General features: G+C 38.2%; 1 protein-coding gene across 1 annotated transcript; it reads left to right on the top strand.

Annotated features, from left to right (window-relative positions):
- Nucleotides 1-1,419: 1,419 nt before the first annotated feature.
- On the top strand, nt 1,420-21,924 carry LOC140137355 (NXPE family member 3-like). Its single transcript, XM_072158994.1, has 6 exons — nt 1,420-1,535; nt 17,134-17,335; nt 17,792-17,918; nt 19,275-20,013; nt 20,478-20,524; nt 21,070-21,924. The coding sequence occupies exons 2-6, from the start codon at nt 17,225-17,227 to the stop codon at nt 21,852-21,854; spliced, it is 1,809 nt and encodes a 602-aa protein (XP_072015095.1). The 5' UTR covers nt 1,420-1,535; nt 17,134-17,224; the 3' UTR covers nt 21,855-21,924.
- The last annotated feature ends 4,772 nt before the right edge of the window (nt 21,925-26,696 follow it).

Raw genomic sequence — 26,696 nt, 5'->3', positions numbered from 1 at the left:
TGAGCAAGGATGTGTGCTTGATTAATTTTGCAAGGGGTCAAATGTCACAAAAAACAACAACTTGCACATATACAACGGAGATCAATTTTTTTGATTTTTTTTTCTTCATGGAATGTAATACTCTGACCAAAGTTGCCCCAAATGCGGGGTAAATTTGGTCAGGCTATTTTGAACCCCTAGGGCACCCTTACAAAATTATTTTTCAACTTCAAGGTGTAGAAGGAAACCCTAATGTCACAAAAAAGAGTTAATTAGAAATGTAATTGGTTTTGTTTGGAAGCAGTGATTTAAAAACTCTGAAAAGTGCCCAAAGTTACACCATTTTACGGTACCATAGCAATAGGTACAAACAATTTGGAATATACCGCGCTGCACTACAAGCAGGTTGCACTCATCACCTGTCTTCAATCATATAATAGATTGAATACAATACCGCTCTTTTCAAAGAGACTAATCTTACAGGTGCAAGTGATTAGCATTTCTTTGACAGCTATGGTTCAATGCAGAGGTACCGCATGAACGTAGTAGTGCAGAGCGATATAATCAAAAATTGTTTGTACCTATTGCTGTATAGTTAATCCGATTATTATGTAACTTCGCCAGCGTATAATAGCGCCAAGGCTGTACTATTTCAGAGAAGTCTAGTCTGTCTAGCTCTAAACGACGCATGCCCGGATATCAATTTGTTACGTCAGTTGACCGCGAAATATAATTTCTGTATTGTTTGGCATGACTGGCTGCTAAGTTTGACCCGAGATCCCTGTGAAAAAGACCCGCATTTTGGATCCAAATAGCATTTTGGACACGTTTGGACACAAAACGGGAGTATATGGAGAAACTGACACGAGTTTGAATTACTGATTACACTGGTTTTATGTTTCCGTAAACTGCCGCAAATATTCAAATAGTTATCATTTAAATTTCTTTTCCTTTGACCTTATATTAATTTGACTGGAAAATTAATTATGCTTGACTTTCCATAACTTAACAATTTTTTGATTTTTTAATGGGAGTTGCAATATATATAATGCTTCTTCACTCGTTTAAAAATCATGGTCACCCTAGTTAGTATTATTTTTTTAAACAAAAAAAGCATGATTTGACTGCAAAATTGGGACTTTAACGATGTACTTCCGTGTGTGGAATATTTTCTCCACTGGAGAGAACTACCAAATCAGACGAGCGTGTGGCGGATGAACAGATTACCACAAAGGAAGTTTCAAGTGGTGTTTTAAGTAGGCCTACCCCAAACAAAGAAAAGTGAATAGAGGTTAACTGTGGGTAATCGGATTATATGTTCGAGCGATCTCCTCTTTTCTCATCTTCTCTGACTATTTGCAATAATTAATGCATGATTAAGCCTTTTGTAATTAGCAATTATTCTGCACACCACCGGGTTTATATCAAACATATGGTCTGCAATCACAGATCCCGCAGTGCATGTCACTGTTTCCGAGTTTTAATTCCGGATTTTATAACATGTATCGAGGAATATTTTGGTTGAATTTGGTTGTTTGGGGAAAACGAAAAAATAGGTAAGTAAATTGAAATAAAGTGAATTAAGACGTGTTCTCGAAAAAGTTCAGCAATTACGTACGGTACTATGCCGCATAAATTCTTTGCCGTCGCAATTTTTTTGTCTGGAACTCTTACTTACCGTAGGCTACTATATGAGCCTGTTTATAGTGAGCCAGATTATCCGGTATTTAGGGTATAAGTACATCTTATACGGTATTAGTCGCCACTATAAACAGACCAATAGCGCTATTTGCCGCACATATTATACGGAACTGATATCCTTCGATATCGATGGATATTGCAGTATATTCATTCCGTATACGGCCACTATAAACAGACAGGGATTAACGATACCGTTATTCAAGGAAGTGGAGCAGGGTAATATAACTCTCCCAGCTCAAATTTGTCACTGCAATAACACATCACCTAAAAATATAGTACGGTACTGTTGCAATAATGTTTTAAAAATGGCCGGTATGGTTTCGACGGTAAACTATTTGAAACTGGCTCCATATTTGTGTCTCCCACATTGCATTGCGGTGACCTCGAACACGCTGAGTTCAATCACCTCGGATTCAGAATAGCGCTATTGATTGCCACTATAAACAGCCGAGATAACGGATAAGTCACATTCTATCCTAATCCCATATGCGTATAAGGATACCGTATAAATACCGTACACCACTATAAACACGCTCTATGTCGCTTGGGGAATGTACCGTACATCAGGCCTTGTAGTAGGCCTAGTCAATCCTTCATGTATAGGCCTAATTATTCGTCTAAGCTAAACCTAATCATTACCCTAATCAGGAAAGTTGAAAAAGAAGGAGGGAGAACGGAATTATATCCTTGAGATAATCCCGTAGGTAATCCTGTCGCACCTATTCATAGTCCTTTATTCTCAAGTAGTTACACATCTACTTGAAAGTAGCCTTTGATGTGATGTGGGTTGCCGACTACGGTTGATTAATTTTCACTCCAGAATTGAAACCATATCCAATGTTTCTATACGCTGGTGAAGTTACGTAATTAATCGGATTAATTACCATAGCAATAGGTGAAAACAATTTTGTACATATCGCGCTGCACTACAAGCAGGTTACACTCATCACCTGTGTATGTCTGCAATCATAGATTGAATACAATACTGGTCTTTTCAAAGACACTAATCTTACAGGTGCAAGTAATCAGCATGATATGGTTCAATGAAGAGGTACCGAGTGAACGTATCAGTGCTGCGCGGTATATTCAAAAATTGTTTTCACCTATTGCTATGGTAGTTAATCCGATTATTACGTAACTTCGCCAGCGTATAGAGAATCCCTTGAAAGTATGACACGTGTGTGTTAAGTACCTGATGTTGCTCTGAAGGGATGCCACACGTGGATACTATAAGAAAGAAATGTAGTTTTGTAAAGATTCCAAAAAAATCCGCCCATTTTGGAACATATATTAATTATTTAGGAGAGTGTTTTAGGATTTTGTTAGAAAAAGGATGATTTTTGATCATCTATATTTTATTGTTTTATGTATTTTCCTGTCATTTCCTGCAAACCTAATAAAGATATTTTGATAATTGAAAATAGGCTGTATCATAAATCGTAGAGGTTGAAAGCGTAACCAAGCGTGCAAAATTATTATTTGCCATGGAACTTCGGTCATATTTTATTTGAAATAAACTGGATGTTAGGATCTGCATGCATGGTATGCATAGTATTGATGGTATACAGACACTGACCTTTCCCTAAAACTAGTAAGCAGCAACTTGTGTATCACACCCGTCATGGGTTCGAACCCTTTTGTTATATTTTATTGTTAAACCTAAATAGCGTGATTGCTTTTGAATGAGCGGCAACACACATATTTTGTTTGAGGATAGCTGGATCTATCTCCTTTCTTTACATCTTCTCTGCCCTAATCCTCCCCCTTTCGGCCTGCCCCCCCCCCCTCCCTTTAGCTCCCTTTGCACATGCCAAATTTTTAGGATTCAAATTTGCAATCCTTAATTAAATGGTCTCATTTTTTTTAATGTTCCGACTTCCGAGCGCAGCGAGCAGGAAAATATGCGTATTTTAAAGCGTCCGTAGGGGAGAGCGGGGAGTGTTCGCCCTATATTTTTCTGACCAGCCTAGCAATGTCAATTTTAAGGTTAGGGATGACCTGATTAGCCCATGTGAAAGCCCTATGTCTTAGCTATATACAGCCACAACCACAGAACTATAGGCCTTACAATAGCAACAGGATAGAGCAAACAAAAAAGTTTTGCAAAGTGGCGAACTTGCCCCATATTGGGGCAGGTTCGCCCATATATGGGTAAGTTCACCCTAATCACAAAAAAGTTTAAACATTGCATAACAATAACATATTAAATGCAAACATTTAGCAAGAGTATACAGGGCATTCATTCTCTTCTGGGGAGTCACTAAATTTGTTGCAGGGGGTCGGGTCAGGGTCAATTGTATAGGGGCTCAAAGTGAGCTTAAACGTATCATGTTTACAACTTCGGGGAGATTATGGATTAGGACATAAACGGTGGTAGGAGTAATACTGATACCACATAGCTTTAAAAAACAGGCTTTTCAGTAGTTTTACCTTGTTTAATGGTATAATTATAAATATTTTGCATACTACGCTGATGGGGCAGGTCCGCCCTCCAGTTTGGGGTAAGTCCGCCCGGGGAAGATATAGGGCGAACATGCCCCATCCTCAAAAGGGCGAACGTGCCCCTTGCATACATTTTTGTAATTTCTTCAGGGTATGCAAAATACAAATCGAATAAGGGGTTTATAACTACATTAAATCTTTGACAAATCCCATATGTTCCCAATACAGATTTCCATTAAAACTATCTGTATTTATGTATCAATGATAATACAACATTATTAATGCAAGAAAAAATTACGTTTTGGTGTAATTTTTTTGTTTTGGCTGCAGCTTGATAAACACGTCCCTATATGTCGCGTAGTTAATATGAGAAGTTTATAATGACCTATGTCACCTAATTTTGCCATCACCAAGTTCCCCGATAGCCGCAGTGCTGAGAAACAAGGGGTGGGCGAACCTACCCCTAGGGCGAACACTCCCCGCTCTCCCCTACTGTTTAGTTTCCTCAGCCTTAAAAAGCGTTTCATTTAAAAGTCAACATCAAAGGAAGTCTCCGGCAATCACAACATTATGCCTTATAATTAGGTTAAAAAAATAATTATCAAGCAGGAATCACGTGGTTTTATTAAAAACAAACTCACATTGACCATAAAAACGAATGAAAAATCCCAGATCTCTCAACACGCGATTATCAAAATTCCCGTGCCGAAATGATCTAGGGCAATGACGTCATGGTTATTTGTGCTCAATTGTCGTCATCCTCATGGGGCGATTTGCATCATCGTTCTGATGGTCAATATGAGTTTTGTTTTAAAGGAGGATTTCGTGATCCTATCATCCTCTTATTATGACATTTTTCAGTAGATATCCACGAAAAAAGCTTATTTCCAAAATTTCAGTTGATTCCGATTTTGCGTTTGCGAGTTATGCATGATTATGTGTATTTCACTGCTCCATAGACAATGTGTTGAAATTTCGTTCTGGTGCACCAGAACGAAATTCAAATTTTAACGATATTTTTGCTAAACGAATTAATCTGCAAGAAATATTTGGTACATAAACATTATGTAGCCAGAGGTATCCAGTGGTGTAAAAATCTCAACTTTTTTGGGAAAAGTGGGGGATGAGGCTGTGGATCACGAAATGCCCCTTTAAATAAAACCACGTGGTTTGTGATTGAAAGTTATTTTTAAATAGAGAGGGTGGCCACTTTGCTGTGTCCTAGCAGGACATCAGTCAATGTGAGACATGGAGCTTAGACAAACCGGCATTATGATAAAGGAGAGAAAAAATCAGAACCGTTCGGATTCGAACCAGCGCGCACTCGCGATTACATATCACCACCACACGCCACAACACCGGCGGATCTGCCGGCGAATTGAACATGTAATGATTCAATGTCTCACGGCAATGTAAATTAATTATAAAAAGAGAGGGTGGCCTATCTGCAGTGTCCTGGCCTATCTGCTGTGACCCCTTTGTAATGACCTTTGACCTCGGTTGACCTTGATTTTATTTCGCGCATATATTCCCCTCGTATTAAGGATTACACCCACCAAGTTTGGGCCCGATAGGATAAAGTTTGTAATCCATGACCTTTGACCTCGGATGACCTCCATATGTTTTTCATGCCCCCCTCATACTGAGGTTTCGACCCACCAAGTTTGAGCCAGATCGGACAAAGTTTGAAATTTGACCCCTCCGTAATGACTTTTGACCTCGGTTGACCTCTATTTTATTTCGCGCATTATATTCCCCTCCTATCAAGGATTCTACCCACCAAGTTTGGGCCTGATCGGACAAAGTTTGAAATTTTGACCTTGACCTCCGATGACCTTCGAAACTACCCGGTAAACAGTGCACGCCCGATACCCATCTATGTGTGAAATATCGGAACGATGCGTCAAAGCGCGGCAGAATGCATAGCCGGACAGACAAACAGACAACTAACGGCTATTATTTTAGTAGTACTAGTGCACCTGCAGCTGTGAGAGCCCTGATGCTGTGAGAGCACTGGCATGATAGCAATACTGTTTGACCCCAGATGACCTTTGACTTCGGATGACCTCGGTGTAATTTTTTCATGCTCCCCTCATAGACTAATTCCAATCAGCCGTCTACACTTCGCATGTACTGCGTATGCTTCGTAGTGACGACTGATTATCTTACAGGCCATATCATGACGGACTTCTGAAAACTATTCAATGCGACTTTGGTTGTGCGCCGTAGCGCGACTGACTAGCGGCGCCCGTGTACCGCGTTGCTGTACTGCGCCGCTGTGACAAGATCGCGCTCTGAACTTCTAAAAACAACAAACTCGGTCAAAAGGTCAATTTGGACACAACTGCGCATGCTCTATGCCACAGGAATCCTGTTGCAAAATCCGTCACTTTTTTTTCATGTAGTTTTCTCAGTCGTCAATCCAGGCGGTTGACGACTGAGGGCAGCAGTCTACTCCCCTCATACGAAGGATTCCACCTATCAAGTTTAAGCCCAATAGGGCAAATTTTAAATTTAGCCCCTACATGACCTTTGACCTCGGTTGACCTCAATTTTGTTTTGCGCATATATTCGCCTCGTATCAAGGATTCCATCCACCAATTTTGAGCCCGATAGGATAAAGTTTGTAATCCATGACCTTTGCCCTCGGGTGACCTCCATATAATGTTTTTCATGCTCCCCTCATACGAAGGTTTCGACCCACCAAGTTTGAGCCCGATCGGACAAAGTTTGAAATTTGACCCCTCCGTAATGACCTCTGACCTCGGTTGACCTCGATTTTATTTCGCGCATTATATTCCCCTCCTATCAAGGATTCCACCCACCAAGTTTGGGCCCGATCGGATTGAAATTTTGACCTTTGACCTTGACCTCCGATGACCTTCAAAACTACAGGGTAAACAGCGCCCGCCCGATACCCATCTATGTGTGAAATATCGGAACGATGCGTCGAAGCGCGGTGGAACGCATAACCGGACAGACAGACAGACAGACAGACAGACGGACAGATAACGCTTATGATTATTATAGTATAGACTAGTGCACCTGCTGCTGTGAGAGCCCAGATGCTGTGAGTGCACAGGCATGATAGCGATACTGTTTGACCCCAGATGACCTTTGACCTATCAAGTTTAAGCCCAATAGGGCAAAGTTTAAATTTAGCCCCTACATGACCTTTGACCTCGGTTGACCTCAATTTTGTTTTGCGCATATATTCCCCTCCTATCAAGGATTGCACCCACCACGTTTGAACCCGATAGGACAAAGTTTGAAATCCATGACCTTTGACCTTTGACCTCGGATGACCTCCATATAATGTTTTTCATGCTCCCCTCATACGAAGGTTTCGACCCACCACGTTTGAGCCCGATCGGACAAAGTTTGAAATTTGACCCCTCCGTAATGACCTTTGACCTCGGTCGACCTCGATTTTATTTCGCGCATTATAGTCCCCTCCTATCAAGGATTCCACCCACCAAGTTTGGGCCCGATCGGACAAAGTTTGAAATTTTGACCTTTGACCTCGACCTCCGATGACCTTCAAAACCACATGCCCAACATGCTTTTCCCGATACCTACCTATATGCGAAATTTCAGCGCGATGCGTCGAAGCACGGCGAAACGCATAGCCGGACAGACAGATAGATAGACAGATAGATAGACAGACAGACAGATACAGCCCGCTTATTATTTTATTAGTATAGATAGATATATTTTCTCAAGCATGTATCCTCTGGATCCTCACATTTAATATTTAATGTCCATGATGAAGTCATGTCTACAGTAGAATTCACCACGACCTTTGCAGGACTTAAACCCCATTAAAAGCGATTAAACCAAGATAACACTCATTGAAAACAGCTCAACTGATTAAATCAGATCTTCTCTGGTTAAATCCACACTACACATGTTTCTGTTTTACCTGTGCAATGAGCAATGAGCTGGTATTATTGTTTCAGTTGGGTGAACGATTATAAAGCGACGCAAGGTAACAATACTGTGTGGGCTTTTGTTTACGAAATGAGACAATAGTCTGCTTATTGTTAACCAGCGTTCTTGAAAATGAGAAGCATAATGGTTGCAGACTTAACACGGTTTGGAAATAATTTCTTCATATTTTTTGGTGCTATCTGTCGTTTACATATCCTTCCTAAAACACAAAAGTGCGAATATTTCCAAACACCTAAATTAGCTAAAAATTTAGGACATGTTACAAAACTATATTTTTAGAATTTCAGAGAATACTTTAAATATTGGCCGGTTATTTTTCACACAGTGACGTTAACTAGGCAATGTCCTATTACCTATAACATACACTAAAACACCAAAGTGCGAATATTTCCAAACACCTAAATTAGCTAAAAATTTAGGACATGTTACAAAACTATATTTTCTAGAATTTCAGAGAATACTTTAAATATTGGCCGGTTATTTTTCACACAGTGACGTTAACTAGACAATTGCCTATACTTCTAACATACACTACTTGTAGAGGTCACGCGTCAATGGTGAGAGCACTGTGTATTGTGTATAGGAAAACGGACAGTAACTGCAGTATGCTAATATTGACTGATGTCCTGCTAGGACAAAGCAGATAGGCCACCCTCTCTTTTTATAATTAATTTACATTGGCCGTGAGACATTTTCGCGCGCTGGTTCGAATCCGAACGGTTGTGATTTCTTCTCTTCTTTATTATATTAAATGCTAGTTTATCTGAGCTCCATTTCTCATTTACTTTTGATAATTATTTTTGTAACATGTGACATAAGGCATAATGTTGTAATTGCCGGAGACATACCAGGTTCGCAACCATGACTCGTGACCCGTCAACGCACGTCGGGAGGGATGTGCCTCCCGAGAATTTGGATTTTTTTCTTCAAAATAAGGCCCCCAATTAAAGCCATTTGGTACAACATATTTACAAACTAAAGTACATTGTTTTTGGTGTTTGATAATTTGCAAATACGATACGTGTCATTATAGACATAGACATTATTAACATATGGTGATATACTTACACTGTCAGATGGGTAAAAGTGCGTCAAACATAAAAATATAGCGTACCATTTAAAAATCATGCATAAATATGCGGGAAAAATATGCAATAATTGCTATTTTAAATTAAAATATATATTTTCTGTGCACATTTGGGGCAATTATATCATTTGGGTGCGTGGTTAAAATCAAACCACCATATGAATTTTTGAACATGTAATCTGGAAATGTGGGGCGGAACGGTTGTATTTGTGGGTAACGTCAAATTTGAATTTGTGAGATTTTACGGGTGGTTGTACTATAAACCTTTGAACCAGAGAATTGCAATACCAAGCTGCGATTTATGACATTAGTATTATATTCTATTTATGACATTAATATTATAATTACATTGTAGTGACAATATAATTATTTGTAGGCGGGAAATGCCCAGAAATCCAAGATGGTGGCCGGCCAAAAGTAGACCTACGTTAAGAGTGCTCTTAGTTGACCTGTCTGGTCTTTATTTTGTGTGTTAAAGTGGACAAAGTGTAGGACTTGAATCGATAATTCGTGATGAAATGTCATAAAAAAATTCTCAAAATAAAATATTTTGATATTAATCCGCGATGTTATAAGGCCCGCCGATTACGAGCTGATCAAAGTATAACTATATTTTTTGTACGGTTACTAATTCAGAATACGTGGGTAACAACAAATTGTCAAATGGTTATATACTTTCATGGAAAAAAACATCCTTCGAACGGGGGATAACTATTTGGCTAATTAGCATCTCTTTGACCATACAATCCACATCTTTTAAGACAAATGAAAGACCCCCAGGGTTTAGGCCTATTTATAACAAGCAGGGGTGTGATTGGTGCTTTAAGAAAAAAACCCAAGGCAATTAAATTGCGAAGCGGAGCGAGTGAAGCGAGCGGAGCTCTCGCCTGTTGCAGTAGGGGGTCCAGGGGCCGCTTAAGGGCCCCTGGTGGGGTCCAGGGCAACGCCCGGTGGGAATCGGGTGGGCGAAGCCAGAGGGTTTACACACTTGAGCACCACTGGAGATGCAATTTCATGGGGTAAAATGCAAAAATGAGAAACTGTTAAAATACTTCACTTTATAGTATAAAAACATTTATTACAATGTATCTGTGAATACATACTTCCAGTATCATATCATTCACATACACATGAGAAATTTTACAGTGTGTCTATAAATCATCCAGTCAGGGTTCTAAGGAATTTTAATTTTAAAATTTGAGATTTTCTCGTATCCGGAATGTGACATCTCTGTTAAGCATTTAGCTCTTGGTCCAGGGCCACTCCAAAAGCGAAGAGTGGAAAATCCGGATTTTTTTTTTAATCCCAAAAATCCGGAAATCCGGAAAAATCCGGAAAAATCACACCCCTGTAACAAGTTTAAAGTATGGAGTAACTACCACGTGATGACCACCATGATAATAAAAACATTGAATAACATTAGATGCGCCATTTGGTTATGGCATTTAGTCACGAGCCCCCACCCCACATGAACAGTAGCCTGGGCGATTAGCCCGAGGTACAAAATTTTACCTATAGCCTGAGGGACAAAGTTTTAAATAGCCGGAGGGACAACATTTTTACTAGCCTGGGCGACCAACATTTAACTAGCCTGAGGACAAAATTTTAACCAGCCTGAATGACTAAAATTTAACTAGCCTGGGCGACCAACATTTAACTAGCCTGAGGGATATAATTTTACCTAGCCTGAAGGGACTAAATGTTTTAACTAGCCTGAGGACAAAATTTTAACCAGCCTGAATGACTAAAATTTAACTAGCCTGGGCGACTACTAGCCAAAACAGTACGCCCTCTATTGATTTTGAATTTAACTATTTTGCCAAATGCTAAAATTGAAGACAGAATTAAAAAGACTAGTTTGCGTATCACGTCCTGTCAGCCAGACCAAAAATGCTGTACTGCGCATGTCAGCAACCAATCACGTCGCGCCTTTGCCCTGACGTCAGACGCAAACTAGTCTTTTTAATTCGGTCTTCAATTATAACTAGCCAAATAACAAATCCCCTTCGAACGGTAATAATTTTGCTTAATTGCTTACTTGCTCGTTGTGGGTGGTTTCCTCGCACAACAAAAATGCTTCTCTCTTGAAATCTCGTGCCCCCCAGTCAAGTGTCCTTTTTGAGGATGTCAATGTAAGTAAGGTTGGGTCTTGCCGGTTCCTCATGCTTCAGAGGCACCATGTCACAGGAGAAATTACCCAAAGTTGTACAGAATTGTCAAAATTGACAAAAAACTTCGCAAAATTGTGCTAAATTGCGCAAACCAATTTTATGCAACTTAATGAAAAGTTTATACAACTTTGGGCAACTTTGTGCAACTTAATTTGCATAATGATTAGACACCTTTGGGCAACTCTGCGCAACTTTGCAAAATGTTTAGGCAATTTAATGCAACTTGTGCAAAGTTGTCATTCGACTTTGAGCAAATTTATGCAACTGAAAAGTTTACACAACTTTGGGCAACTTTGCGCAACTTTGCAAAATGTTTAGGCAAATTTGGACAACTCTGCGAAACTTTACAAAATATTTAGGCAACTTAATGCAACTTTGTGTAATTTTGGACTATTTTGTCAATTTTGGAGCATTTTGGGTAATCATCCTCTGTGACATGGGAACTCGTCAGTAGCCAGTAGACCAGTGCGGACTCGTGCTCCTGACTCCTGGAACATGATGTCCTAGTTGCCTGGGAGGACTTGCATAATTTCTGGCCAGGTACCCATGCTCGATCTATAGTCTATAGCGCTAGTCCTGAGACTCCCACTAAAGTCCGGCGCTTTACCAGCTGAGCTAATGGTAATAGTCAAAATAAATTTCGACAATTTTTGTTTTAATTAGTAACTACTATAACATTAACAACAGCACAATTTCGTAGCACATTAATCTTTTATATGTTACAAGTCGTACGGACTCAAGGCCAACATCACCTTTTACCCAAATTCACACGAATGCACAACACATACACTGTTTGATTAAAGGGCATTTCGTGATCCACAGCCTCATCCCCCACTTTTCCCAAAAAAAAGTTGAGATTTTTACACCACTGGATACCTCTGGCTACCTAATGTTTATGTACCAAATATTTCTTGCAGATTAATTCGTTTAGCAAAAATATCGCCAAATTTGAATTTCGTTCTGGTGCACCAGAACGAAATTACAACACATTGTCTATGGAGCAGTGTAATACACATAATCATGCATAACTCGCAAACGCAAAATCGGAATCAACTGAAATTTTGGAAATAAGCTTTTTCGTGGATATCTACTGAAAATGTCATAAAAAAGAGGATGCTAGGATCACGAAATCCTCCTTTAAATAACATTATCAATGACCTGGCCTGTCTCACCACAACATGATAATCACTTGGCATTTGAGATAGTTGAATGTTTATTGACTACATATGCACCCACACAGTCTTTAATTGAAAGTAAAATATGATTGGTACATCAATAATTGCATATACAATAAAATCAACACTAAAAGCAATAATTTATACAATAATATTTTATTATCCATGAATGGCTTCAATTTGGGCCTTCGGTTTTAGCTTGTATTTATATTATTTATTAACATAGGCCTATTTGTTTGTGAAATTTCAAGCGTTTTAAAATTTCAAAATAATCCCATTCAATTACACGGTTGACGATAAAAATTTACTGAATTTAGAGAATGCACCTGGAAAGGACAGGAGAAACGGTAGATTATACTAGAGAAGATGAGAAAAGAGGAGATCGCTCGAACATATAATCCGATTACCCACAGTTAACCTCCATTCACTTTTCTTTGTTTGTGGTACTTAAAACACCACTTGAAACTTCCTTTGTGGTAATCTGTTCATCCGCCACACGCTCGACTGATTCGGTAGTTCTCTTAGTGGAGAAAATATTCCACACACGGAAGTACATCGTTAAATTCCCAATTTCGCAGTCAAATCGTGCTTTTTTTCTTTAAAAAAAATAATACTAACCAGGGTGACCATGATTTTTAAACGAGTGAAAAAGCATTCAGGGGCGTTTATTCTTCCGTTAATCGCCCCCAAAGGGGAGGGAATAATTTTACCCCTTTGGGGAAGAATTTTGCATTTTAAAAAAAAAAAAAAAAAGAGAGGGAAAAACAGAAGAAAGTCAACAGGATTCAAGGAAGATTAAAAATAAAATTTTAACTAATTTGGGGAAAAATGTATAACTGGAACATGTATTATTATGTTTTATGGTATTTTTGGAATGAAATAGATGGTCACTGGCTGGCAGTGACTGCTCTACAGGGTGGATGAATTCATCAAGTGTCATTTAGGGAAGAATTATAATGGGTACATTTAGCATACATGTAGTGGTCCCTTGGCCTTTAAAAAACTCATTCCCATCCCAAAAATAATTTTTTGAGGGAAACCATGGACTTTATCATAAAACAGGGAAAAGTTGGGTCAGTAATTCTTCCCTGCCTGGGCAATAGTGACTAGTGGTCATACTATAGGTAATAATGCACAGTTTGCACACTAAGATTAAGGGAGCTCTGCTTTGCATACATACAAAATCCATTTTCCTTTTAGTTTGGACATCTGCCTATCTAGGGAAGCATTTGGGATTCTAAGGAAGAACCATCAATTAGTTAACAGGTCTATTGTCCAAGTTTATCTTCCCTTTTAAACCTCAGCTTCAGATCCAAATCCTTGATTATTCTTCCCTAGATGCAATAGTTCAGTGGCATTCTCCGAACTCTGCAACAGCAGAACTTTAATTCTAAGGCTTTATAAATCGGGGGCATGCGAGTCACCACATAATTATATAAAAGAGCTGAAAACGCAAAAACCAGATAGCAAAAAGCTCAAAACACCTAGCAAAAAGATGCAATTTGGGAAGATCCTATACTTTTATACAGAGCAAGTGTACTGGTACAAAAAAAGCTGAAAATCAAAACAAAAAAGCTGAATTCTCACACCCCTGTAAATAATAAATCACAGCTAGCTCTGAAAATAATAAAGAGCCTAGAGGTGTTTACCAGCCTGTCTTCCCTTTGAACCATTAGTCCTTAGATGCAATGGTTCAGTGTCCAGGAAAGAATTTGATGTTTTTAGGGAAGACAGAATAGAACAACTCACAACACACCTATGTTCAGTCAGGGAAGGGAGGGAACAAGAAAATAAGGAAAAGTACATGTAGATAGCACCCGGGGGAGGCACTCGAATATGAAAGTGACATACCTGTGCCCACCAGCGTATGAAACTAGGGGTCTATTGGTGTGGAAATTTTCAGAAAAAAGGGGGTCATTCGGTGTTGGCTATGTAAAAAATGGAGTGATTTTGTATGGGAGCGCCTAAAATTTCACATCATTGACAATCAAAAATAGCTTTTTACCCAAATTTACAGTACAACATAGACAAAACTCATTTATTTTGCTCAAAATGTGTGTGAAGCGCGCCAAAATTTCAATTTTGAGGACTAATTGTTCAAGAAAGGTGGTCATTCAGTGTAGGCTACTGAAAAAAACAGGGTCATTGAGTGTAGGATTTGCCAAAAATAACCGGGTCTTTTCATGAGCTCATAACGTATGTCAATATATGGGAGTGCCCCCCCCCCCGGAGATAGCAACCAACCTAAAATTTTCCCTTTTTGGTCCATTTTTGGGGTTTTCAGTTGGGGAAGAATCTGGGGAACGAATGTGACACAGCGCGGTAGGGTGAGGGAATAATTTCAATTTTCTGGAAGAATAGACACCCCTGAAAGCATTATATATATATCGCAACTCGCCATTAAGAAAATCAAAAGTTATGGAGAGTCAAGCATAATTAATTTTCCAGTAAAATTAATATAAGGTCAAAGGAAAAGAAATTTAAATGATAACCATTTGAATATTTGCGGCAGTTTACGTAAACTTAAAACTAGTGTAATCAGTAATTCAAACTCGTGTCAGTTTTTCCATATACTCCCGTTTTGTGTCCAATGTCCAAAAATGCTATTTGGATCCAAAATGAGGGTCTTTTTCAAAGGGATCTCGGGTCAAACTAAGCAGCCGGTCATGCCAAACAATACAGAAATTATATTTCGCGGTCAACTGACGTAACAAATTTATATCACGTCATGCGCCGTTTAGAGCTAAACAGTCGTGACTCTCAAAGCCACTTATCGTATTAGTTGATCAATCGGATTAGATCATTGTTTCCATCAACAGGCGGATGCACACATTGTTTATTTGATGTGGACAGCGAGCGATCTCCTCTTTTATCATCTTCTCTGATTATAGACGAATCCAACGAGCCAAGTCATGGTCAGGATTTGGTCGGCCATCTTTGGGTCCCCGTAACACCAAAAAGCCGCTTAAAAATCGATGTTAGATTCATTTGTGTTGTAAACTGTCATCATTCTTTTGTCTACGTGTAACACGGGTGATAAAATGCAGTTTAAAATACCCTCCAAGGCCGCAATTTTTCACATTTTAGGTGAGATTGAGCCGACGGGGACCCAACTTTGGCAGCCATTAAGGTATAGGAATGCATGAAATTGGATTCGTCTATACGTACTTCATTAAATGAAATAGGATATCTGCACTTTTAGTATCTAATTACATCTAGTATTTCCCTTATTGTTTGGGATAATATGGTTATTATTTAAATGGTGTTATAGACGAATCCAACGAGCCAAGTCATGGTCAGGATTTGGTCGGCCATTTTGGGTAGCCGCTAGCACCAACCTGGTGTTTTGAGCGCCCCATTGTGCAAATAAAAGCCGCCTAACACCTAAAGAAGATGCAAGGACGAGGAGGGTTAATAGAATAATATATACAAGAGATAATTCCGCAGGTAACCCCGTCGCATCTATTCATACATAGTCCTTTTGTTCGCAAGTACATAGCGTTTGATATGGTGTATGAGACCGCCATCAATTTCCAATGTTTCTATAGATAATTTGTTGGAAAGTATTAAAGACCCCCCCCCCCCAAAATAAATATAGACCTATAAGTTTATGATTGTTAGCATTTTTTCAGAGAAGTGACGATTATTGATCATTTTTATTTAGTTTTTTCTGTATTTTCGGTGGTTTCCTGAAGCCTGATAACCAAGATATTCTGGTACAAGCACTACAAGCAGGTTGCACTCATCACCTGTGTATGTCTGCAATCATAGATTGAATACAATACCGCTTTTTTCAAAAATACTTATCGTACAGGTGCGAGCAATCAGAATGATATGGTTCAATGCATAGATACCGCGTGTAGTTAATCCGATTATTTATGTCACTTCAACAGCGAATACGCTGGCGAAGTTACGTAATAAATCCGATTAACTATCATAGCAATAGGTGAAAACTATTTTGAACATATCGCGCTGCCCTACAAGCAGATTGAACTAATCACCTGTGTATGTCTGCAATCATAGATTGAACACAATACTCGTCTTTTCAAAGATACTAATCTTACAGGTGCAAGTGATCAACATGATATGGTTCAATGCAGAAGTACCGCGTGAAAATATCAGTGCAGCGCGGTATATTCAAAAATTGTTTTCACCTATTGCTATGGTAGTTAATCCGATTTTTACGTAACTTCGCCAGCGTATAGACCATGTAAAAGCTGGTGTTTTGCCGAAGGGAGGGCCTATTGTGTTGTAAACTTTAATCATTCTTTTGTCTACCTGTGTTTTCGCGGAAGGTGTAAAACGGGGATGGAATGCAGTTTAAAATTTCCGCCAAGGCCGAATCATTTCACATTTTGGGTGCATTGTAGCCGACGGCTACCCAACTAAAGGCTGCTAGTCAGGTGTAGGAATGCGTGAATTTGGATTCCTCTATACTCTAATAGGTCATAAAATTATGCCAGGCAAGCTGTCACCATAATATTAGGCCTACTCCATTAATATGTGACAATGAATTACTTACTATAATTATGCAAATCATATAATCACGTATTAATGAAGTTTTTAATTGCATTAATACTGATTATGAAAGGTATAATTATTGTATTGTGCATATTAATATTTACAGATGTAAGCGTTTAAGACTGCCTTATCTATATCATTCAAGATCAGTTAATCGGTAATCTACTTCATCGGGGAGGAATCGAGACAAAATCCAGATGGCGGTGAAGGACACTACAGAGCAACCACAAAGTTTGAAACGATACCGCACTATGATGATAGTTACATGTATGTGCGCTACTATTACGTTTACACTTCTCTTGAACTCGGTAAGAATAATTAATGTCTAAATTGTTTTCTTCTATTATTTAAAGGCCCATTCAGTGAACCCAGCGTATAGTATAACCTAATTAAAATTGTTTCTATATTGCCTAAAAATGAAGAATAAGTCATTCAAAAATTGTCATTAGGTATTTTTGAAATGAAAAATTTGGCAACGAAACAAAGAAAACAGTAGTATTGACAAAATCCATTCAAATACATTCGTGTAAAATGACTTCTAGTGTCTTTAAGAACAAAATGGTCTATTTTCAAAATTTAACAAGTAGCCTATATGAGAGCTACATGTATTTTACTGTATGCATAAAATATTCGATCATATTTGATTCGAGCAATACACTAATCATTTAAGTTTCAGACGGTACAGTTCTGTCTAATGTATTACGCCAATATAATAGTGACATAGTGTCATTTATTGTTGTTAAATCATTGTTCTTACTATATAGGGCACACAACGGTCTGGCAGGATGATCGAAACGGCAGTGTTTGGACCACCAAATCCACGTAACAATAATTTCTCCTTGTACAGTGATAAAGAAAATACAGTAACATCAACTTTTCTGGCACAAACAGGTACCGTATTTCCTTCTTTTAAAGGGAGTCTTCGGCAATCATAACATTATGTTTAATAATAGAAAAATAATTATCAAGCACGAATCACGTGGTTTTATTTAAAACAAACTCGTATTGACCATAGAAACGAATAAAAACAGTCGGCTCTCAACATGCTATATTCAAAATTCCCGCGCCGAAATTGTCTAAATGCAATGACGTAATGGTTATTTGTGCTCAATTGTCGTCAGCCTTCATTGTATTACTGGGACGTCATTGCACTGGACAAATTCGGCGCACATCGTCATCATCCCTATATCTTCGTGTCAAAAATTGCCGTGATAGTACAACGAATCCTCTCGTTTTTCAAAAGCTACGCATGGCGATTTTGTTCGAGATAGGCCGAGCGACTCAGGCTAAGCATACCATTTACATGATATGAGATATCACACAGAGCCTGCCGCATAGTTTCTATTCTATGATTTGTGTATGATGATCAGTACCACATTATGGTGTTGCCATTATAGAAAATTCGATTTGTCAGGAAAAACGCAGGTTTTGTTTCCAGTACACTAACTCGAAAAACAATACACTAATTAGCGGGGCCTTGCTGTTTGCTGTGGATATATTTTACTGCATTTTATAAGTAAAGATTTTGAAATCCAAAGTAAAAATTGTGATATATTCAAGAAAGATTTATACAAAGGAACCCGTGTAAGATCCAGCTGCTGTTTCTATAATTCAATGCACATTATCGACTTTCTTTATCTGCGTCAATAATAGAATATCGATTTCAATCGAATTGAATACATGTCTCCATTTTGAGTTTGTACTACACCTCTGAGCTATCAGCGATCGATTTCTAGCCAATCAGATACGGTAGGCCTCCTTTTCTTGCGTTCGGTGAAATACCAATCGCCCGTCGCTCACCAACCGAGTATTAAGTTTATATTTATAACACTGGCTGTCGACACTGTGCGGCGCCCGATAATTTTGAAAATCGAGTGTTGAGAGACGAATGTTTTTATTCGTTTTTATGGTCACTTTTGTACCCAAATTTTCAAAGGTCATTCAATGAATGTACAAATGTATTGGGTTTAAAGAACTGTGCCCGGATAGATGAGCATGTTGTCGATCCTAGTGTTGTTTTTCCATATCTTCTTTATTGGCTTCTTGTTTTGTAACTGGCAAATTTTACAACCCTTGTGTGATTTTGGTTTTGTAGGCATCGTTTCAATTTATTTTATGCCAACATTGGGGCTCATCTGGCATGTAGCCGAATTTTGTCGGAAATTTGACACATGTTCCGTGATATTCAATCGATATTCCGATATTTTACACTAACAAATGACATTTTGTATCTCTTAAACCATACAGGCACTACTGAGACGACCACAGACTATTTTAACGATATCAAAAACGCAACAGACAGCACAGTGACCGCAGAGAAATTTAACGACAGTTTAGCGTCGTACCTCATGAACAACACAATGACGTCAGAAGCATCTGGCAGAATAACTGACAAACCGTACATGGATGACAGTACAATAACCTCAGCTAACTATTCAACTTTGACATTGCTGAACATTCCATTAAAAGGACAATACCTCCATCTGTTGATCCACGCTGCAGATGTCCAAGGAAGGCCAAAGACATCTGGTGGCGACGTCTGGTTTGTAACAGCATCTTCGGTAGATGACAAATTCTATACATCTGGCAGAGTGCTCGATCATCTCAATGGTACTTATAGTGTGTATCTGTTTGCTGGATGGACCAATACGCCGACGATTAAAGTAAAACTCGTTTATACCAGCCATGCTGCACATTTTATAGAGAACAGTTATTGGACAACTCCCTTACCACGTGTTTATTGGTCTGCACATTTCATACAAGGGAACAGAACGGAGTCCTCAAAGTGTTATATAGAAACTGTAGAATGGGATGATACCAAGTGTGCCTACACGAGACCAATAGCAATGGGAGTCCATACTGCATTTGTGTGTAACAAACCACGGTCTTTACCATGTGTAGCTTTAAATGATTATTTAGTTGACAGTGGGAAAACGAACAGAGCAGTTGAAAATTTTGGCACTGGAAACATGTGGTTGTTCAGTGGGTGAGACCTAAATGTCCATGATTGTTTTACGCAGAAGGGACTGGTTGTGGTTGTGGTTGTGGTGGTGGTGGTGCATGGTTGTGGTGGTGGTGGTGGTAGTGGTGGTGGTGCATGGTGGTGGTGTATGGTGGTGGTGGTGCATGGTGGTGGTGTATGGTGGTGGTGGTGGTGCATGGTGGTGGTGGTGGTGGTGCATGGTGGTGGTGGTGGTGCATGGTGGTGGTGGTGGTGGTAGTGCATGGTGGTGGTGGTGGTGGTGATGGTGGTGGTGGTGACATTGGCATTGCATGTCATTGTTGATGGTTCCAGGGGCGTAGCAAAAGCCTCGGGGACCCATGGCCAAGGAGCAGTACAGGGCCCTTTTAACATCTCCTTTATCAGCCCTATCCTTTCGCTTTTGCTTAGGGCCCCTGGACATCGTCCACAAAAAAGAAATGACACGTTTTGATGCTTATTCTACACAGGTGCATGGAGTACATTGGTAATGGAACAATTGTGACATTAAAACCAGGTAGGTTTATTCGTATATATAATTATTTTCAATTAAAGTGTCAAAGATTTCCCTGCATGTAATACCACCGTCATTATTCTATACATTCTTTAGCTTCAAATGTTCCCAACTATTTCCGTCATTTCTCTTAACCCCCTGAGCACTACCTGCCGATCTAACATTGCCTCTGATTGGTCAATCACATGATATCTTCATTTTAATCACCAATCAGAATGGAGTTTTGCAAATAATTCATCCTTATTTTTTTTGCGTGGTGAAATTATTGTAACAATGTTGCTGATTGGTCTAATTGATAATGAAAACTTCTTTTTGACCAATAGGCAGGTAGTTCTCATGGGGTTAAATACTATCAATTATAAGAATGAGAAGAGTAGAAGGTCACATATCTTGAACATAATGAACCCTGCAGGTGATCACAATTGTACTTCCAACAGCTTTATGTAACTTCAGCGTACGATATGTCGATGACACCTTTGTAACAATGTTTGTACATCTCGTTTTGACTAACAGTTATTGTACAATTTCTTGTATTCTTATATCGTAAGATGTAGACGCCGTCAACGATTCCACACCTCTCAACGTATGTTTACCAGATGAACCGAATCCATGGAGCCATGGTTACTGGTCTCAGTCGAAGTGGGTTTCGTTTGTTTGCAAAACTCGCCAATGGACACGCCCTGAAGCTGGCAAATGCCTTCAAGACAAAGAGATCATATTATTAGGCGATTCCACCACACGGCAATGGTACACTGAATTGGTACATCTCTTGGGAGGGAATAGTAACCTTAAAGGAGTCGAACTTGTGGTTAAAACGAAGAGTATCCCAGCATATAACACAACAGTTTATTGGCACTTTCATCCATGGACGATTGGTAGCGTTCGAAAATATATAGCCAATTTGAAATATGAGGTTGATATTCTGGATGAATTAAGCGAGACAAATTGTTCAAAATATGTTATTGTTGTTAGCCCCTGGGCACATTTTACTCAGTGGAGAAGATCTGCATATATTGAACGATTAGGGCTTCTAAGGCTAGCCGTTGAAAGGCTTCAAAAACGATGCCCAGGAGTACCTGTAGTTGTTAGAGGGCCTCATCCACGCCTTGAACTTGTCGGAACACCGTCAGACTTATTCAGTGCTGCCGATTATATATTGTATAAAATGAATACTATTATGAGAGATATGTTTTATGGCATAGGAGTACATTATATAGATATTTGGGACTTGAATTTATCGTATCCGTCCAAGAATACAATACACATGCCCAGCCGTGCAGTAGCTCAGGAAATATTTATGTTTTTGTCTTATTTGTGCAATACAGGTAAATGAGTTGGGGAGCTATTGTTTTAAAACATTACAGTATTATATAGTCGTTAATATATTAAAAAAAAAGATGAAATTATATTGTTCAGTTATGTGGAAGTATTAAAGTCTATTGTGATATGCCCTGAGTAATTTAATTTGATCATTTAACTTTGTTTACAATAAATATTTAAAGTTATTTCATAAGAGACGGGAGCCCCTTTTAAGTAATCACGCAAGAGTTTGCGTGTAATGACATTTCTGGGGAAGTGCATGTTATCAGAATGCATGTTATCAGAGAAAAAGAATTCATATCTATAATTATCTTGACAATCCCTATTTATGGGTCAATGTGACCATTTTATTGTATCATGTTAAATGGAAAATACCTGTGATCAGGAAAACAAATTAATCCGTGGAAAGGTTTGGAACTTTTCAAACATATCAATTATTTAGTTATGTTTGGTTTGAGCATTCAAATACCAAAAAAATTAAAACAAATCAGGCAATACAGTTCTTTCTGGGACACCCTGTATATTAACCATAATCCAAAATATCAACTTTAATCAAAATATCTATTCCAAAGACGGGAGGGGCGGTTCTTGTCGCCTATAAAAGAAAACTGTCAGATGTGATGAGTTGACAGTCTGATGAAACCACTAGTGTAGTGGTGAGATATCACTAAAATATGACTAATCAACAACATTTTTACCGGAATTGTAACTTGAAAAAAGAGCCATGTTAAGAGTTGAATCAAACATTCCAAATGAACTTGTTCAATTGTACAAGTATACATTAAGTATAAATTAAATGTAGACCTATTTAACACACATTTTTCAATTTAGCTTATAGTATGTCATTGGTGGTATTCGTGGTAACAACATTTCCAACCCGGTTAGTTGTGCATGTGCTACACACAAAAAATTTAAAAAAATCCAAGTACTTGTCAATGTAAAATTATGAAACATGAATTTCATCCATGGTGTTGTCTTTTTAAAGACATTTCTTGTTAATACGTTTTATGGAAAAGAAATACAAACCTATTTTTAATAGAAATTTTCACCCAGGATCTGTAGTCGAAAGGAAAGCATGTTGTAGCATTGATTCCACTTGACCTATATGGATTTCACTAACTACCCCCTCTATCATCTAATATAACCGTTGAAGAGTTGACACGTACGGCGCTATAACACTTTGTAATGCGAAATAAATCTGAACTTGTTCTAATACTGTCAGATCAGTATTTAAAATAGAATTTCGATTTTCATATCACGTACTTCTTTATGGTGTTCGATTAAAAAACACATTGAAAGAAACCAACATGTCATTTGAACGAAAGATAAATAAAAATCTGATCTACCAGTGGCTCATCTGAAAAAAGAAGAGACAGAAGAGCTATAATAAAGACTTCGTTACAGTTAGTCCCAATCAGGGTACACTCTAATGACAGCCTATTCATTTTTTTGAATAGAAAGTCTATTCATTTTTTTTTAAATAGAAACTCATCAATTTGAATAGATCCCTTATCATTTTTAAATCGAATCACATCGTTTGATGCGATTTAGTATCAACATCGCAGAAAACTTTGAATCGACACACTCATCAAAATGACGTCAACGATAATGAGGGATTTCATTGGTCAAAAGTACGCACGCTGCTGTATCCGGGGTCTTGGTCGGCCGCCATTTCACATTTGTACAGTACGGTGGGGACATAGGCACTAGTAAGAAATCCACTTTTATTGATATATTAATCTAGCATCTGTATTTTTGTGTTCATTATGTTTTAAAAGTACGTTAGAATCTCAGTTGAAATAATAGGAAACAAAACCACGGGTGAAGAACACAGGGCAAACGCTATTTAACACCATAGATTTTATATTTTCAAGCAAATACATTATAATTTTCTGCCATCCTCTTTTAAGACCGTAATTTTATAGATAATTTCTGTAATACGTGTCACCATGCTATCAAATACACTCGATGGCTATTTAACACCACAGTGTTGAGTCGTATAGTGTTCCTCTCTTAGCGTGAAGCGGACAAGAGATGACGCATTTCCCCAAATTAACATGACTAGAATTTTAACCAGATTCTAGTCAAATAGATTCAAATAAATTGAATGGATTCTAATCAACTGCAACTAGTAAATATACATTTTTTGATATATTACGTATTATTTTGATAAGGATCAAATCAAATTTGAATAGTTATCTAATCATTTTGATTAGATAACTTGTAAAAAAATGATTAGTTCCCTCATCAAATATTTGATTAGACTCTCCGTATCATTTTGATTAGATTCTAGTAAGTCACCTATCGATACGGCAGTCTAATCAAATTTGATTAGTTTCTAATCATTTTTGATTAGTTTGTTTTAAGAGTGTAACGCCCGATTGGCGGCTGCACTTATTGTATGTCCTGTAAAAATGCACCGACCCGTTATCTGAGGCGATACTCACCGAACCTACACATCTCATCCTACCCCTGAAAACTACGCACAAACTACATACAAATTATATTTATCGTGTCAATACGGTGAAAAATATTAACATCGTAAAACAACGTCATTCAGCATTGTCAAGCATTTAGAGAACTGTTGTAATAAAAAGTTCTCAAGCTGACAAAAGATCACTTTATGTTTTCGCATTGACAAGCAAGCCGAGGCAGGCTATGGAAATATCAGTATTGTTGAACCAGGGAGATGCAACTAATGGAAAAATCACTTTATGTCCACGTATTATTGAACCAGGGAGATGCAGGTAATGGAAAGATCACTTTATGTCCACGTATTGTTGAACCAAGGAGAGGCAGATGATGGAAAGGTCACTTCATGTCCACGGATTGTTGAACCAAGACGAGGCAGATAATGGAAAGGTCACTTTATGCGCATGTATTGTTAAACCAAGGAGAGGAAGGTAATAGAAAGGTCACTTTATGTCCACGTATTGTTGAACCAAGGAGATACAGGTAATGGAAAGGTCACTTCATGTCTACGGATTGTTGAACCAAGGCGAGGCAGATAATGGAAAGGTCACTTTACGTCCACGTATTGTTGAACTAATAAGACGCAGGAAATGGAAATACCACTGAATGCCCATGTATTGTTTAACCAAGGAGGGGAAGGTAATAGAAAGGTCACTCCATGTCCAACGAGAGGTATGTCATGACACCAATTACGTCATGATTAAGATATTGTAGGATGTTATTATTGCAACCATTTTGGACGCCATCTTGGATTTAGAGGTGACTGAAGTAAATGCACAGCAAGCGAATATTATGTCATATGCGTTAAGCAAGCGGAATAAGTTGCACTTAGTGTGTACGCATGTTGCAGTGGAACTCCAAAACTAAGCATGTTTTTGAGAAATGGACCTTTGACTAAGGTACTACGATAGCATACTCCAATATGTAGCGTTCGCCATTTAGTACTATGGTTGCAAGCGGCAATATATGACATACATATTATTGGAGAGTCGCGCGTACTTTATCCTCTATAAACACGTGAAAATGTAGAATGCATTCCCATTACCTGCCTGCCTCGCCTGGTTCAACAACACGTGGACATAAAGTCACTTTCCCGTTACCTGCCTCGCCTGGTTCAGCAATACGTGGAAATAAAGTTATAAATATTTGCATTACCTGCCTCTACTTGGTTCAACTATACGTAAACAAATTAAACAATATATTTTATAATTACCTATCTAACAATAAATTGTATACATTGCAATTTTTAATTTAGAAAAAAATAAAAGAGATCATGGCAAAATAATTGTGATATGCAGTAGAAGTAGTAACATATTGGCTAGCCGGCTTGACTAGTTCGGGCTCAAAGACTATGCTCAATTTACTAAATCGTCCAAATGTTCGGGAATATTAAGCTTGCATCGCGTAAAAATGACTTTCATGATTAGCACGGGGATTAGCAATTGCATTTTTGCTTTTCAGAAAACAAAATAATAAGGAGGTCATGGCGTAAATGTGATATGCAGTAGAATTAGCAATATCTTGGCTAACAGAAAAAAACTTTACATAGTTTCTTTCCTAGTTCATGTTTAAACGTTATGCCCGATTTTACATTATCGTCCTAGTTGGTCCAATTTTTTTGCCCTGTTTGTACCGCGTAAAATGCAAAAGCAAAAGTTTTCAGTTCTTTCACTTAATTTACATCAGTAAATAAATAACATGATATTTATTTCAAATTTAGAAATTAAAATACCACGTCAAATGTCCCATTGTTAAAAATTACCCATCTTAAGATAATTCAACTCAATTCAGTCACTTTTGCTAGACAAAGACAAGCAAGTGGCAAAAGCTGTTTTAGGACTACTTTACACAATTGGCCATATCTTCATTTGTAGATCACCGATGTTATTGATACTAAGCTTATGTAGTAGCTTCAGAAATTACCTTGCCGACCTAGTAAAACTCAATACATTCAATAAGTAACATGCTGTCCTAATTTACTATTTTCTATAATTGTATATATTTGTTTGTTACAACCTGTACTTCTACTTAGTTCAACACTACATGGATATAAAGTGATCTTTCCATTATCTGCCTCTTCTTGGTTCAACAATACGTAGACATAAAGTGATCTTTTCACTACCTGCCTCTCCGTGGTTTGACAACACGTAGACATAAAGTGATCTTTTTATTACCTGCCTCTCCTTGGTACCACATACGTGGACATAAAATGATCTTTCCATTACCTGCCTCTCGATGGTTCAGCTGTACGTAAACATAGAGTGATCTTTTCATTACCTGTCTCTCCTTGGTTCAACAACACACGTAAACCTAAACTGATCATATTTCCATTATATATTTTTTTAATGATCTACATTTGCTACAAAAACAATGGGAGCGCCAT

This window comes from Amphiura filiformis, chromosome 17 (assembly GCF_039555335.1).
Source record: "Amphiura filiformis chromosome 17, Afil_fr2py, whole genome shotgun sequence".
Classification (NCBI taxonomy): Eukaryota; Metazoa; Echinodermata; class Ophiuroidea; order Amphilepidida; family Amphiuridae; genus Amphiura; species Amphiura filiformis.
Note: the sequence above shows the minus strand (reverse complement) of the source record. Positions and strands in the feature narration are given on the sequence as shown.

Excerpts from the sequence above, each read along its gene's own strand:
- LOC140137355 (XM_072158994.1), top strand. The coding sequence starts at position 17,225 with ATGGCGGTGAAGGACACTACAGAGCAACCACAAAGTTTGAAACGATAC. Across the intron at positions 17,336-17,791 it reads TTACACTTCTCTTGAACTCG|GGCACACAACGGTCTGGCAG; the intron begins GTAAGAATAATT and ends CTTACTATATAG. Across the intron at positions 17,919-19,274 it reads AACTTTTCTGGCACAAACAG|GCACTACTGAGACGACCACA; the intron begins GTACCGTATTTC and ends TAAACCATACAG.